The 15,783-nt window shown below is 47.6% G+C and overlaps 1 protein-coding gene across 1 annotated transcript; it reads right to left on the bottom strand.

Moving 5' to 3' along the window:
• Nucleotides 1–5,606: 5,606 nt before the first annotated feature.
• Nucleotides 5,607–13,801, bottom strand: NFKBIZ (NFKB inhibitor zeta). Its single transcript, XM_084263187.1, has 12 exons — nucleotides 13,753–13,801; nucleotides 13,087–13,226; nucleotides 12,160–12,196; nucleotides 11,951–12,054; nucleotides 11,056–11,819; nucleotides 10,501–10,606; nucleotides 10,029–10,175; nucleotides 9,615–9,678; nucleotides 8,813–8,982; nucleotides 8,090–8,200; nucleotides 7,823–7,990; nucleotides 5,607–7,184 (listed from the first exon to the last, which is right to left on the bottom strand). The coding sequence occupies exons 2-12, from the start codon at nucleotides 13,213–13,215 to the stop codon at nucleotides 7,131–7,133; spliced, it is 1,854 nt and encodes a 617-aa protein (XP_084119313.1). The 5' UTR covers nucleotides 13,216–13,226; nucleotides 13,753–13,801; the 3' UTR covers nucleotides 5,607–7,130.
• Nucleotides 13,802–15,783: the final 1,982 nt, after the last annotated feature.

The raw sequence follows: 15,783 nt of genomic DNA, 5'->3' as shown, positions 1-15,783 counted from the left end.
CCCTATTATTCTTGTTAAGAAAAGTCTGTCTAGCCTGAGCACCGGAGCAGCTGACCCAATAGCACAGTCACCTCCTGGTGAGACATCCATGTCCTGAGCTGAATCTTGCCTCCTCCATCCCAACAGTAACACATATTTTATACAGCTCTCTCAGAGCATTCATGGTGATGCCTTAAGCATCATTAAAAGCTCATAGCACCAAGCTAAATATTTATTTTTCAGTCTGAATCATCTCCCTTTTCTTTTTGAGAAATCCATTCATGACTAAGCACGTTTCATGCCCAGCTGTTTTAAAGGTCTTTGTATGATTTCACCTCACTTAAAAAAAAACAAAACCCTTTCATAGCATTGCCTCAAAGGTTCACAAAATGCAAAAACTAGAGACACCGGGGTAACTCAGAGCTCCCTGCAGTGACACCACACTCAATCTGCTGCAGCAGAAATTTATTTCCTAGGCCAGGTCTACTTTTTCTCTTCCCGTTCCAGCAATCCTGGCTTAGAAAGACAAAAATTTTCAGGGGAAAAATAGCTCGCAGCTCATTTTTGAGTTTTCATCCAACCTATGATCTGAAGAGTCTGGCAGTCCTAGAAGTGAGCAGAAGCCGTATCGCTGCTGATCAAAGCGAGTGCCCAAAAGACATGAACTAAACACAATTGACCTCCAGATCAGTCACTGCTCACTGTGGTATTCAGCAAATTTAGAAAAAGCAAGCTGCTACGAAGATAATTGTAAGCCTTCAGATAAAGCTCCTGCAGTTCTTTGAGTATCTTCAGAGGAGCTTCTTTCTCTCTCCCTGCCTCTGGTTTCTTATCTAGCTGATGGGATTAGTGATTACTACCGGCTTTTGAAGCCACCTGGAAATCTACTGATGAATAATGATAATAGCAGACTACTGAGGGTTCCCCTCAAATTGCTCCTAAAACGCTTCCCCTTAAAACGTACGTGGGCTGCCACTGGTGACCCAGTTCTTACTCCTCCACAGTATGCACAACTGCAGCGCAGTGCAAAGGACAAGGTCAGAGGTAGCACCATAAGCATCTCTCAAGGCCTTTCATTGTGGTGACCTCAAATGTCTAATTCTTCTTACAGAAACCCCGAATTTACTAGCATCACTTACTGGCCTGTTTTTAGTGGAGTGAAAGTCCTTTGGCAAGGACCTGTGGTCTGCCTAAAGGATGGTAACGAGATGTACCTGCTCAGCTCTGCAGAGTTTAATGGTTGGCCACGAACAGCAGCGTTTACACAGTCCCAGAACTCCTTTACAGTAAACCCAAGTTTGAAACTTCCAGGGTAGAGCTGCAAGCTCTGGCCATTCCCAGAAAGGCCTCAAGCGCCACACGAGCAAGGACTGAAGGCTGTCTCAAGGAGCCACAGATGGAAATGTTCCAACCTCCCTCCCAGGTCGAGTTGATAGAAATTGCCCAGCACTGCTGAAGAGATCTTTTATTTGGTGCCTAAAAAACCAGCCATGGGCAGCCAACACACATTCGGTACTGTGACCTACCATTGTACCAAATGTGGTACTACAAGGTCAGATATGTGCCTGAGACTATCTGAACAGAGCTACAAGCTGCCATTAAACACACACGAAAGCACCTCCGCACCACATCTATGTGAAGACATTTCACTCTGATTTTTCAAAGTCTGACTCACAGCCCAGACAAGTTTACAGAAGAAATGGGCAACTTATTTCAATTGTCTGCTCCCCCTCCTAAATCTAAGCACCACCTTAGCCATCTTTCATTCACGCTCTCTGACTAGCAAAGGGGACCTGAGAAATTTCACCAGAACCCAAGATGAAAACCACGTGTGAAGTAGAGGTTGGTTAGTAAAGCAACCGCTTTCTCAAAACAGCCTAGGTCATGTTTTCAGAGCTAAGAGCAGGGTTTACCAGGTAAAACAAAGACTTATTGAATCAGACTCTTAGTCATGAGCACTGAAAACAAATACATGCTAAAAAATCACAGCCCAAGATATTGTTACCTTTCTTTGGCAAGACCAAGATAGGCACCTGAAGGAGAAAGCAACCTCCAAATCCAAATCTTAGAAATGAGAAAACCTCTTGTGTAGTGTCCCCACAGTAGTTCCCAATTTCATTAGTACTGCCTTGAGCTTTTTTGCTGATGGTGAATGAATCTTAAGATTCGTAAGATTAGACACTGCAGTGTCCATTAGACAGCAACATTTGCAAATTTGGCCAGGAAACAGAGCTACCTATATGGGCTTTGTGTACAGATGAGCCTTCCCAGGTAGCAAGGCCAGCGTCATGAATATCTTCTATTTAGGACTCAGTTCCACCACATTTAGAGGCAGAAATATCAGCAGTCCATTCTTTGAGCAAATTAAACCTTTCTCCTAAATTAGTATGTCACCCTAGGAGAAGATCAGATCTGCCAGGAGAGGCTTACCTCTCAAAACAGCAAAATGCTGCTGGGGGAGCCCTCACTTCGGCCCTGAGGAGGGTGGGGAAGAGAGGTGGGATGCTGCTTGCAAGACACCCTGATGTCTGGGGGTGCTGCTTGCCTTTCTAAACCCAGGCGCAGGCCAGAGTCTTCCCCAGCAACACTGATCCGTGTCCTAATAATGAAAACTGAAAGGCAGCAGTATCAGAGGCTGGATGGCACTTTGCCAACTTAACAAGGAGTCTGTTCGGTGACTCTCTGAGTCATTAGTATCTCAGACCAAGACCACCACCCAAACACTCAGGAAAGGTAACAGATAACTATGCAGAATTTGCTTCAGAATTTGTATAGTTATCAACGACCAGGTCAGTTTTTGTCAGATACTCACTTGCAGGAACCTGTTCTTTAGCTTCCCATGTTCAGTGCACTTACACACGAAAGCCTATATATTTTATTATTTTTTTAAAAAGAAAGGCAACCAGATAAGCAAACAGTCAGGCAAGAAGAACAAGCAGTTCATGTCATATCTTTGAAGTTGCTTCTACCACACCCAATCTCCTTAAGAATGCACTTCCTGGATATGTTTTCTTTTTCTGATAAAAATATAAAATGAGCAATAAATGTGGGAAATTTACTTTTTCCATCCCCAGAAGCAGAACACATTTTTATAACTTGTGGATTGCCACCTTCACAAATCCAGCCAGATAAATTGCCCACAAGAATCAAAAAGCAACCCTTTCCTGAGGTTTGGTTTACTTAGACAAACAAATGAGAAACATCCTGGGAACAAAACTCCATGTGTCTTAACATCCCTATTTGGACCCAAGCCAGAGTCTCTTTTGCCTCTACTCCAACCAGAGAAACAAATGGTGCACCTGCATCCCAGCTAATAAAATTATTCAGTGCTTTCTCAGAACCGTAAGTTTTCAGGGAAACACTATGAGCCTGCCAAGTATTCAGTGTCACTTGTCCCTCAGTAAAAAGGGATCTTTTCTAAAACTAGTTGTATTGTGTCCGATACACTGGAACTTCCCAATATTGTTGGAGAGAAAAATGAGCCAGTTATACTCACAGTAGGTTCCTCGAATCATTTAGGCTGGGAAAGACCTTTGAGTCCAACCATAAACCCAACACCACCAAGTCTGCCACTAAGTGGTATCCTGAAGTGCCACATCGACACGTCTCTCAAATACCTTCACTAGCGACGCTTTCTTATGAAATTGCCTGCTGAGCTCTTGAGACAATGAAATTAGGCTCTAGGCAGATGAATTTCAAACACATCAGTCTCCCCTCAGGAATTTTCTGACTTTGAGTGCCAGGGGCATCCCTTCCAGAAGGGCACAAAAGCTGCTGAAAGCACTGTGCTGCTTGCTACCTGCCTCTCACCAGCAGCACCTCCTTCATGCTCCAGCACTGACTGAGCACATGCTTGTGCCCTGCCACCCTTGTGAGCCCAAGGCAGTTCATCCCTTCGTGAGGTGACTCAGTCAACACCACCCAGAAAGGAGTGCCAGGCAGTTGGATTGGGCTGATCTGAAGGCCCCGAAATACCTCATCAGTAATTCTTTTTCCTGTGTGATCACCTCTTATAAAGAAAATGGAAATGAAGCGAAAACAGTACTATCAGGCTCCTTAAACAACAATAACAAAGAAAAGACAGGCTCACGTGAAGCCAGAGGTGCACATGTCTATATTTTCAACACAACCCAGGCCCAGTGAGCTGCTCAGAGGCGCGCGCCATTTCATCTCTGTATACTCCAACTAGAAACTCGATTCTATTTCCAATCCCTATCATAATTTCCCATTCTTATCTGCTAAACCACATGCAGCCTCCTCTCTCTGTCACCTTACCTCATCATCAAAAGCCCTTTTTTTAAGCTTCCAGGGACAAGTTTTTCCACAGAGCAAGAATGGGGTACAGCATCTGTGAGCACTCCCCTGAAGCACTCGACTGACTGGAAGATGATTTTCCTACATTTTCCTCTCAATGAAAGGTGCAACCAGTTATCAGTGGAGCCAGACTGAACCCACGAACCACTAAAGCCTTACCATGATGATTTGGGTAGAGTATTATCTAGTCTGGTATCAGGTCTGCGAGCATGTCCCCAGGGAAGAGCTGAAGGCAGGGCAAGCCTGTAGTGCAGAGCTTCAGCCTCACAGAGAGGACTGACTCACACAGTTAATGCCTTTAGTAACCCTCCACTAAAAGGTCCTTCTGAGTATGCACCCAGGCCCTCCCCACATCAAGTATCTTGTTTCTACCACATTCTTCAAGTATCTCAAGGAATCATATCCTGTTGTCTGTTGTGGGCTTGGTACCTTCATTAATGGCCTCCAGCTCTCATTTAGGAAGGGACAGCAATCAGCTCACCCCCAGCCAGTTTCTCTAGCCTGACACGACTCTGCAGACCTGTCATACGTGCTGTCACCCATCGCATTTGCAGCTGAAGAGCCCTCATTTGCTCTGTTGTCCCCCTGCAGGGAAGCTCCTCCACAGCTGGGCCTCTTCCAACCCTGAAACACTTCCATTGGAGGGGACACCCTAACCCCCATAGCGGTAAGGTGGAAGCAGACAGCAGGTTTATATGGTAGCACAAATTGCTCTTGCTCTTCTTCAGCTCCTTTCCTACATATCCTAATGCTTTACCTGCTCTTCTTGACTGCTGCCATGCCCCCAGCTCAGGGCCCAGCAAGGACAGTCTGACAACAGTTCCTCCTCCCGAAAGGTCATGGCCAGCTCAGAGTCCCCCTTTTTTTTTTTTTCCATTTATGAAGCACGGTTACAGCCTCACCCATACAGACTTTCCCCTCTGCCAAGGTGACTGCTTGTACCCAAGCTGTAAGAACTGAAGACCCCAACATGGAAACTGTGGGGAAGATACAACATTGTCAGAACTGCTATCGTTCTTTTAAGTATACAGGGACAAGTGTTCAGGTAACAACCTGCAACTTGGACAATGCAGTGACAATTAACTCTATCTGGGGCACATCTACTCAATACACAGATGCACAGTACCAAAAACACCCAAGCACCAGCTTCAAAACTAGCATCAAACAAGAACACGTAAACAGCAGGATGGAGATAACTTCATTTCATCCTTAACAAACCAACCCTCGCCAGTCTCTCAGCACTACTGCGCTAAGTCAGTTTTGTCTCAAGCTGGATTTCATCACAATTATTTGCATCACAGACATTAACCATGAAAATTTAATTAGCATGTTTATTCAAAACACAAGTTACATGAGACCACTTGAGAAATACATCATAACTAGGCCTCCACATACCAGATTTTTTCACTTAGCCTGTCTACAAGACATACTTAGTCAAAACAGCACAATCAGACTAATTAAATGGTTATGGCAGAGAATTGTGTGTGATGCAAAAACAGTTTTAAAAGCAAACAGCAGAGAACATATTACTGGGATACATCCCAGCATGGATGGTTCAAAAAGTTATAGGAGGAGTTAAGTTTTCCCCAACAGAACACAAGTATACAGCATTATTAGTATACATTTTGCATTAATACCCACAATTATTAAAAAATAGAAAAAAACCATTAGCTTCAAATATTACTTGGCTAGCCACTATACCTATAAGGTAAAACCATAAATGGACTAACTCTGCTTATGAGGTGAAAAACACTTTAAGTCTCTAGTATTAACTAGAGCCCAATTCAGCAAACTACTTAGGCATGTGCTTAAGTCCTACTGGCACCAGTGGGGCTTACAAGTGTTGGAAGTTTTCTAATTCACACAGAACAATTTCAGCATGGACCAACAGTGAAGCACATGCTAAGTACCTGCACTGGATCAGGATCATATTCCTTAAAAGTACAGAATTATATACACTGTAAGAGTCACGATCTTTCTCCCTTAGCCTACTGTCCCATCAAAAGAAAACCCCTCTACTGGGTACAGGAAGAACTGATATGGTGCCCTGAAGAAGCATGGCTTCTCGTTTTGTTAACGCCTCTAAAAGCACACACGAATCAGTGCTGGGGACAACCTTGTCTTCACTGTTCTTTCAGTCTTCAGTCTTTCAAAGCAACAGAATTTACCCGATTTGCACCAGTGTAACATTAAAAGTGTATATGCAATTTGCAAGTCCAAGATCAAGGAACTTGTTTGTTTCTTCAGTTCATTCCCCAGGCAATCAGTAGATTCTCAGAACTATACAGCTGTACAGTAATGCCAGTGATTATATACAATCCCTGCATGAGATACCAGAAGACAGCTACAAAGTTACATAAATAAATGTTCAACTTCAAAAATACTTGATTTCTCTGGCACTTAATATTTAGGTGTTTTTAACAAACACAATGACAACAAAAAGCAGTAACTCAGCACTACATTGGTACGTATCAGCCCTCTTGAAATAGGAAGATTTCCTGTAGAATTGTCCTTGTCCAGAATTTCTCTGTATGGTTGTTTAAATAAAACCAGTCTTGCTGTAGCTATGAAATCCAGGTACCCTGGTCGATGTTCCACATACTTTGGGAATGAAATATTCCCACTTGCTCAGAGGAATTTGATTGTTGGGTTTGGGGGTTGGTTTTGTTGGGGTTTGGTTTCCACTCTTATATAACCCACTATATGATAGTGAACAAAATACTTTTGTTTCATAGAAACAACTAACATTTGCCCACGCTGGACAAATGGTCTATTTACAGATACGTTAGGACTGCCTGACTGACAGTGAGTGTGACGAACTCCAAGAAACATGGAGCTTAAAATGGCGACACTCTCTGCTGAATCGCCTTCCCTTTTAGGATACGTCTTATCTGGAAAAGAGAAAAGGACAAAATGTTAGTATTCTGCGTCCCAATGTGAGTCATCATCTGAAAAAAACCCAACCTAGACTCAGTTCTGCATTCCACATTTATCTGTGCTGAGATTCTGAGTTCAATTACACCAGAACTGATTCAATTTTACAGCATTTAGATGAAGGAGGGGCAACAGAACTATTCAGTTGCTTAAATTACTAGCTTCTTAGGTCAAGAGTCACCTTTTTCATCATGTATTTCTAGAGTTCCTAGGAAAAAGGGATTTCTTCATCTGTTACACACTTAAGAGCTGACATTACTAATTATGCCAAGAGCAAGAAAAGCATATTGGGTCATACTGAGACAAGCAAGAGAAGGGATAGTTTGCAACCTTGTAGCAAGCTGGAAGTATACTCTCTCTCTTGAGAGAGAAAAATTAAAGCTCGAAGTGAAACCTGTAACTTCAGGCATTTCTATATTCTGCCTGATCCTGACATGAAATCTAAAGAACCCCGAATAAAATGGAAATTATTCTTTTTCCTTAAAAGCTGCAACTTAAGCCCCAAAAGAATCCTTTGGAAAGGAATGTGGCTTCTGTGCAGATGGGGACCAAGCAAAGGAGAGGGTTGCTTGTATGTATTGTGGTTTTTTTTTACCTGGTCTCCTATAAGGCCATCAGGAACCAGATGAACTGGCTGCTCGTTCTCCAAGTTCCTGGCACTCGGATCAGCTCCCTTCCGCATCAGCAGGCGCACAGCGTCCAGCTGGCTCATGCGATACTGCAGGCTGGCAGCCACATGCAGAGCTGTGTTGCCATTGTAAGCCTGGAGAAGACAGAGTAGCTCCATGAAGGAAAAGCATGGGGCAGGAGCCTCGGGACCCCGCCCCAGGGTTATCCCCACGTTCTGCAACAGCCACCTTACCTTCGCGTTAACGAAGGAGAGGCAGTTGGGCAGCTCCAAGAAGAGGCGGATGAGCTCCAGGTTGGCTTCTTCTGCTGCCAAATGTAAAGCAGAGCGACCACTTTTGCGATCCTACCAAAAAAAAGAGACTGTTAAGTCTCCCCAGCAGGTGCTTCACAGGGTGGGCAGGCAACTGAGCAGAACAGAAAGCAGAGTAACTGCAGAGTGATACATACTTGCACTACAATTGACTGAACAGCCTTCTGAATATGTACTTTAGCATCAATATCTAACGAATGACTGATCAGATCTCGTTTTGGCAGTAAACTTACATAGCCAAAACATCACATGTCACACCAAGTAATGACCTGGCCCAGCACAGATTTGAGCTGGGCAGGGAAAGAGTTTTTCATTAAAACTTGCAGTTCAAGAACAAGGTATAATCAGTGCCCCTATTATTACAGATAGCTCAGAGTGCTCCAAGCATATTGCTACTTTAAAGACACAACCAGCCGCAGCCAGCATAACATCATTTGTGATCCAGAAATCAGACTGTGACCTCCCTCTTTCCCTGTGGTTCATTTGCATTGATAATACCTTGTTCTGAATAAATGCAACATTCTCATTCTACTTGGGTACATTAAGCTGTTGGGAAGCTTTCAAATTAATCTACTTCCTTTGTAATAAAACTAAGACATGATTTCTCTTTGTACCCATACCTTCACCCAAAGCTGCTGTACTTACTTTTGCTTCCACAGATGCTCCCATCTGTATCAGAGTCTTGATGGTTTCTACCAGGCTCTTGTTTCTCAGCAGAAGCTCCTGGACCTCCGGGGAGTGAGGGGGTTGACTGTTTTGCAGTTCGTGCAGCACAGCATTATGGGCCAGGACAGCACAGTGCAATGCTGTCAAACCTTCACATTAAAAACAAATCATCGTTAATGAGCTAATGCAATACAGAAGGGTTGAATGGCTGCTTGGTTTGAAGGATGAATGAAGGAGCTTCTCCCTGTCAAGCTCAGGGAATGGATCCCACATTTGTAGGTGACAGTGATTGCTCCTGAACAGCTTGGGGTTTGGGTTGGCCAGTACCAGAGGGGTTAAGTAGCAACCCGCTGGCTGAGAGCTCACAGCAGATAAAAGAATCAGTTTCTTATATACATATATTACAACATATACTTTACAACAACCTATTATATGGAAAGCGGTGCCATTAAAACAGCTCTCTAGCGTCAGAGACTGTGGCTTCTGTACCCACTGACGTACTGCTGGCACTCGTGGTTAACAGCAGCCTATTACAGCCTCCATATGGAACACAGCAGTCACACGTAAGAGGGAAGCGGTCCTGACAGGCACTGACTAACCATGTTTTTATCTGACAGATAGGCCAACTGTAATGTAATTTCAATTGTAATTGTAAATTTCAAGCTGGCAAAGATATACTCCATTTTATTGCTTCTCAACCCAGGATAGCATTCACATCAGCACACCATAAAACATTACAACATCCAGGAAACCTGTAAATTATAAACTCTTAACTACTCACCATCATAGTTTGTTGCCTCAAGGTCCACATACTGATTGCTTCCCATGGCTCCCTTTTGGATTGCCTGCAAAAGTAGGAACAGGTATACATTTAGGTCTTATTCAAACCACGCACTGCTTCCTCAAGCTTGTGTACAGCCTTACTGCAACAGAGTCACAGTAAGTAATGGCATTAAGAGGAGACCTGTCTATTGTTTTGTATATAGAGGATTCCACCAGACTGCTTTAAAACTCTGGTGAGAAACCTAATGGGAAACTCAGTCTCACTTAGGCCATTACTGTAGAGCCCCGAGACACACTTACAAGACTATGGAGAGAGAAAGAAAAGGGGTGGCATCTTCAGAGTTTTCCAAGACAACAAATCCAAAATCTGTATCTTATGGTCAGGGTGGAGCTATGCCTGCCTGGTTCTTACCTGAAGGACCTGGGCATGCCCCTTCTCAGCGCAAACATGCAACGGCGTTCTACCCCAGCAGTCCGTGGTGTTGACTTGAGCCCCCAAGCTAACCAAGTCCTGCACAATGAGATGCTGGTTGGCAGCGACAGCAACCTGGAAGGCACTCTGCAGGCACCAAGAAGAAATTTAAGCTATTAGTCATCTGATCTCTAGCAGGACACAGACAGTAAAACAAACAGAAAGCCTAGCTACCCAGCATTATTTAAACAGTGAGTACCACTACCGGGAAGCCAGGACAATGAAGCAGAGCACATAGTTTTACCAGCTCAGGGTGATCCCAAGAAGTATTAATAGCTCAAGGTTAACATTAGTATGCAGGCTAAATTTCTGGGTTAATATTGAACACCTTTTCACCACATCTTCCTCAATGTCCGGACACACAGAACACTCAGGTGCACAAAGCGGGTGCAAAGATTTGGGAGAACCTCACCTGGCCATTGTGCTCCTTAATATCCAGCATGTGCAAGGCAGCCATCTTCCTCGCAAGCACGTAGGAGAGCGCTCGCCGGCCCTGGGCAACCGCAATGTGAAGGAAGCTGCAGGAACGAGGGGAAACGGGGTTACAGCTCCATAGGACCTGAGACTCAAGACATTACAGAGATCCAAACGAAAGGGAGGGGCATTACGCTGCCAGCTTCAGACCTCCTCTGGGTGACTAAGGCAGGAATACAGGCACCTCCTTCCCAGGGCAAGAGTCTAAACTCAAACCTTTTTCTTCTTCCCATTTTCTATATAAATTCCATCTACTTATGGTTAAGACTTTTGAGGATACAAACACCTTATCTAATTCAATGTGCTGCAACTCCGTGCATCACAGCCCATCACAGCAAGTCCACACATGCCATTCAATCAGCAGAACCACTGCACTCCACACAGGAGAACTGCTAATGGGCAGCTGCCATTACAACCCCACCGCCCACCAAAACCCACCCTGAAACATTCCCCAACCTTCTACACCAGAAACACCAAAATAAAGAGCACTCACGTGTCCCCATCCGAGTCTTTCGCAAGGAACTGGTCTTGAGAGATGTTTGCAAGCTTGTTTTCCTCCTGCTCCACTTGCCACTGGAAAAATGACTTGCCCAGCTGCGTCGTGCTTCTGGCGACGTTTTGGTCAGGTAGAGACACGTTCAAAGTAGCCAAAGAGACACTGCGCTCCAGACTATTACAGATGTTACTGGGAAGCAAGCTGAAGTTTGGAGCGTGGGGACCAGCATCAGCCTGTGGGTGGGCAGTGGTGAGCGGCTGGAGGGGAGCAGAGATGCCCTCTGAGCCTTCAGAGTCATTCAAGAGGGAAGAGAAGCTCTGCGAGGGGCAGTACTGCAGTTCATGGCTCTCATAGGTATTCTGCTGGTAGCCAGGAGACTGGTCACTGGCCACAAATGGCCTGTACTCCAGGGAGGTGTCCGAGGAATAGCTCTGTGACAAATCTTGGTTCTGGGATGGAGGAAACTGGTAATGCTGTGGCGGATCCAGCATGTGCTGAGAGGCATGATCTTGGAACACCTGGAACTTCTGGGATGGGGAAAAGGCCTGTGTTCCTGGGCTGTCCTGGTACTGCTCACCAGGTGAGCCGTGACTGGAGACAGTGTGCAGCCAGCTAACCTGCACTGTGTTCAGAGAAACGGGGCTCGACTCGTTCTTGATGTTTATAATGCTCTGAAGCAGATCAGAATTGCTGCCGTGCTTCGGGTCATTTTTATGAGTCTCCTCCATGTTATCCATAGAAGTTGGTGTCTGGGGTGGTGTCTGTCAGGAAAAAAAAACAAAGAAAAACTATCAAAACAAGCCCCAGAAAGTTATAGTTGTCTCTGACAATTTCTGATCCCACAAAGCCAGCTGAAAAATAAAGGCACAGAAAAAAATCACTGCCAGCTTACCAGGAGGTGTGTGTGAATATTAGCTTGACGTTTGAAAGAAGGTCCATCAGACAGGAGCTCAGGAGCCTTTCTTTTGCCACTGTGACCTAGTATGCTTTTCAGCTCTGTTGAGAAGAAAATAAATTTAGAATCCATTTGCAGGTTACTCTTACAACCGACTTTTAAAATCTTATTGCAGTGGATTTTAAAAAAGGGTTGGGTTTTTTTACCTGTGTACTGCTCGTAGTTCACCAATCCACCTTGTGCCTTTGGAGAAAAATCCAAAGTATTCCATTATTATAATGTCATTTCAGGGGGAAAAAAAAAACCCAAAACCAAGAAGGAAGCAACAACTTGCTTCTATAGAAGTAAACACAGAATATACCTGAGAATAATTCGAGTACACAATCATCTAACCCTAACTTAATTGCTTTCAATTAGGGTTAGAAAACGGAAAGACTTTTATGGAACTTAAATGAAAGCCACCATTTTTCTTACTGCCTTTTAAGCTATTAGTTACAATAAACAAATTGGTTACACAAAACTTAAGAAAAATCTCAAGAGACACCCTGTTCCTTACTGAGGTCTGAGAACTTATTTCTTTAAGTAAATAAGCCAGCCAAATCTACACTTGTATGCTGTGAACTCTTCCTGAGTGACAGCACTCCTAAGAGGCTCACAAACACACGCTCAGGACTATTAAAAAACAAACAAACAACCCTTTAATCCTCTCAGAATTTCTACATTTTGTACACAGTTTTGTCTTTTTCAACTTGGGGGCCGGGGGCTGGGGGGGGGTGTCTGCCTTCACACTGCGTGGAGCCCCACTGCAGGACGAGCCATCCTGAGAAGATTCCCCAACTCTCACAACGAATGACCTCATCCGAGTTAACAGGGAGTTTCTGTGGTTTCATAACACAAACCCATCTTCTATCCAAGCTCCCTTTCGAAAACAAAGCTTAGTAAGAACGTTTCTAAGTGCCTCCTTCTCCCGCGGTAAAGCTCCCGGGCAATCTCTCCCCAGCTCCGCTCTTCCATTACGCAGGGAGGCGGAAAAACACCGGCTCCATCCAGCATCAGATAAAGCGGGCGAGCGGCGTTCCTCGACTTTATCGCGCACCCAACGATCGCTAACAGCGCTGGCAAGTGCTGGTTACCTTGCCTTCCTCCGCGGCGGGGCCCGAGGACATCTGCTTGCTGTTCCTGAAGTGCAGCAGGAGCTCCTTCACCGAGTTCTTCACGCGGACCCCCTGGAAGGGGCCTCGGTGCTGCTTTCCCCCCGCCATGTGCTGTTCAGCTGTTGAAACACGAAGGCAAAACCCGGATTTAAGGCACCGTCTCCGCCCTCTCTTTTTAAAAAAAAAAAAGACACCCCAAAACCCCCACCAAAAAGAACCAGAAAGGGAAAAAGAAATAGAAGGGGGAACGCTCGTGGGAAACCACCGAAACCCCCGGGCTGGCGGGAAGAGGCGGGGCGGGGGGGGATTCGAGGCGATGCCATCCCCCCTCCGCCGCGTCCCAGCCCTGCGGCTGCCCCCCCCCGCTGCCTCCTGACCCGGGGACCCCTCCACCCCGGCCGCTCCCGCAAGGCCGGAGACACCCCGGCGCTGGGCAGGCAGCGCCGCCGACACGCTCCCGCCCGAGGCGGAGCTCCCGCATTTCACCGCCTCGGGGGGCTTTTAGGCCCAAAAGGGTCCGCGACCGGCTTCACTCCCGGTGGGAACGGAGCGAGCGGGAACCGGCGGCTTCGCGCCGCCCCCCGCCGCCGCCGCTCCCCATCCCGTCGCAGGGGGGGCCGGGACCGCCGCCGGGGCACGCCGTACCTTGCAGCGCGGGGCGGGCACCGCCCCGGGGGTCCCTCCGGCCGCCGCCGCGGCTGCTCACCGAGAGGTCCGAGTCGGAGCCCGGCGAGCCCGGGGCGGAGTGCGCCGGCGAGCAGCTGCCCTCGCTGGAGTGGGGCGAGGCCCCGTAGAAGTAGGCGAGGTTGATGGGGCTGCTGAGGGCTCCGCCGTCGCCGCCATCGGGCGCCGGGTCCCGGCTGCTCTCCACGATCATGACGGTGCCGCGGGGCGGCGGGCGGCAGCGGCGGAGGAGGACGGCGGGCGGCGGAGCGGGCGGGGGCACGGGCACAGCCAGGGCCGGAGCTGGGCGGGCGGCGCGGCGGCGAATGGGGGGCGGCGGCCCTGGCGGCGCCGGTTATAGCGGCTCCGCCCCCCCGCGGGGCCGGGGCGGGGCGGGGCCGCGCTTCCCGTAAGGGCGGTGGGAGGTGGCCGCGCCCCGGGCCGGGCGGGGCGAGAGAGGCCGGGCTCCCTGTCCGCTCCGCCCGCTGCCCCGCCGGGAGCGGGGCAGGGTGACAGGGGTGCCGGCGGCGAGGGGTGCTGGCGGTAGGGTCCCGTTCCCCCGGCCTGGAGACCAGGCACAGCGGCCGCGGCCCCGCCGGGGTGGGGGTGGGGATGGGGATGGGGATAAGGATGACGGGCCGGGGTGGCAACGATGGGGATGAGGGAGTGATGAGGATGGGGTTGGGGTAGGACGGAGTAGCAATGGAGGTGGTGATGGATGTCACCTCGCACCCTGTCCTCCGGGATTGCCCCAGGAGGCCTCCCTCAGCTTTTGCAGCCCCCGCTCGCAGCACACCGGGACCCCAAATTTCCACCCTCTCGTGCAGCTGTGGAGATGGAAACCACGTACCTCGCCCTCAGCCTCCTGCTGCTGCTGGTGCAGGCTCACGTGTCCCCACACCCATACCCCTCACCCCCAGTGCGATGGCGCAGGGGTGCCCAGCCCAGTCCTGCCAGGCCTCAGCCTCCAGAGACCCGGGTTTGGGGGCACGGGGATTTTTTAGCCATGTGCATGAGGCAGGCAGCATCCAGAGCGAAGGGGAACGTGAGTGGTTACTCACAGCAGAGGTGACTCATCCCTTTTCCTCTGCTATCGGAGCGTGTGGGAGGCAGGGGGTAGAAACAGAGGTTGCTTTGTTTTTGGGTTGCACCACACCGAGGTGGCAGAGCCTCTCTCACTTCAGGCCAGCCGGGAGAAGCGGGTAAGCAATATCGAAGTGAAAAGCAGGCAAAGCCATGTGCCTGTGCCGCAATGCTGCCAAGTTGTTAGGGGTATTCACGGGGGAGACTTCCCAGATGTCTGCTTTTCAAACAATTTCTGCTTTCCACGTTTCCGCTGAGGTCATGATCTTCTAAAATAGGAACGTGCATTTATCTCCGTGCAAGGCTGGGACTGGGATTTCTTTAAGCCGCAGCTGCCCCCCAAAAACACGTAGTAAAAACACCACCATACTTCTGAAGTATACTATGCAAATCAGATTCCTATAATTTAGATTATTAAGCATGTTTTCATTGCATTAAAAAACGTGGGACAGGCGCAACGCGGCATTTCATTAATCAGCTCAGGAGGAGGCAGGAGGGAATTTATATTATTCAAATATTCCTTCCGCTGCCAGGTGAAGGAAGGGTTTTACTGGGAATTAGCTAGGCAGTTTTCTACTCCAAAGGCTGTTGGTTTATGCCATTGATTGAATCTATGCAGTCATAGTGAGACTGGCAAATGTAACCCATAAAATTAAACCAGGCACCAAGCAGTACCAGATATAGCATCGGCTAATAAAGGCAAAAATTCGTTTGCTCGCTCCCTAGTCAGCAGCTGTCTCCCAAGCACGTGTTCTTCCCGACTTCAACGAACCTCTTTATGTGAGCGAGGATTTATGAAATCAGGCTGCATGTTTTAAACATGCAAGGAGACGGTTTTCTGTTGTTCTTCAGGCCTCAGATCTTCACTTATGATACCTTAACCTTATGTAGACGCTTCAAGTGTTTCCCTGCTTGAAAAGCGTTTGCTGC

This window comes from Gallinula chloropus (genome assembly GCF_964237585.1).
Source record: "Gallinula chloropus genome assembly, chromosome: 1".
Classification (NCBI taxonomy): domain Eukaryota; kingdom Metazoa; phylum Chordata; class Aves; order Gruiformes; family Rallidae; genus Gallinula; species Gallinula chloropus.
This window is presented reverse-complemented; position numbering and strand designations above follow the sequence as displayed.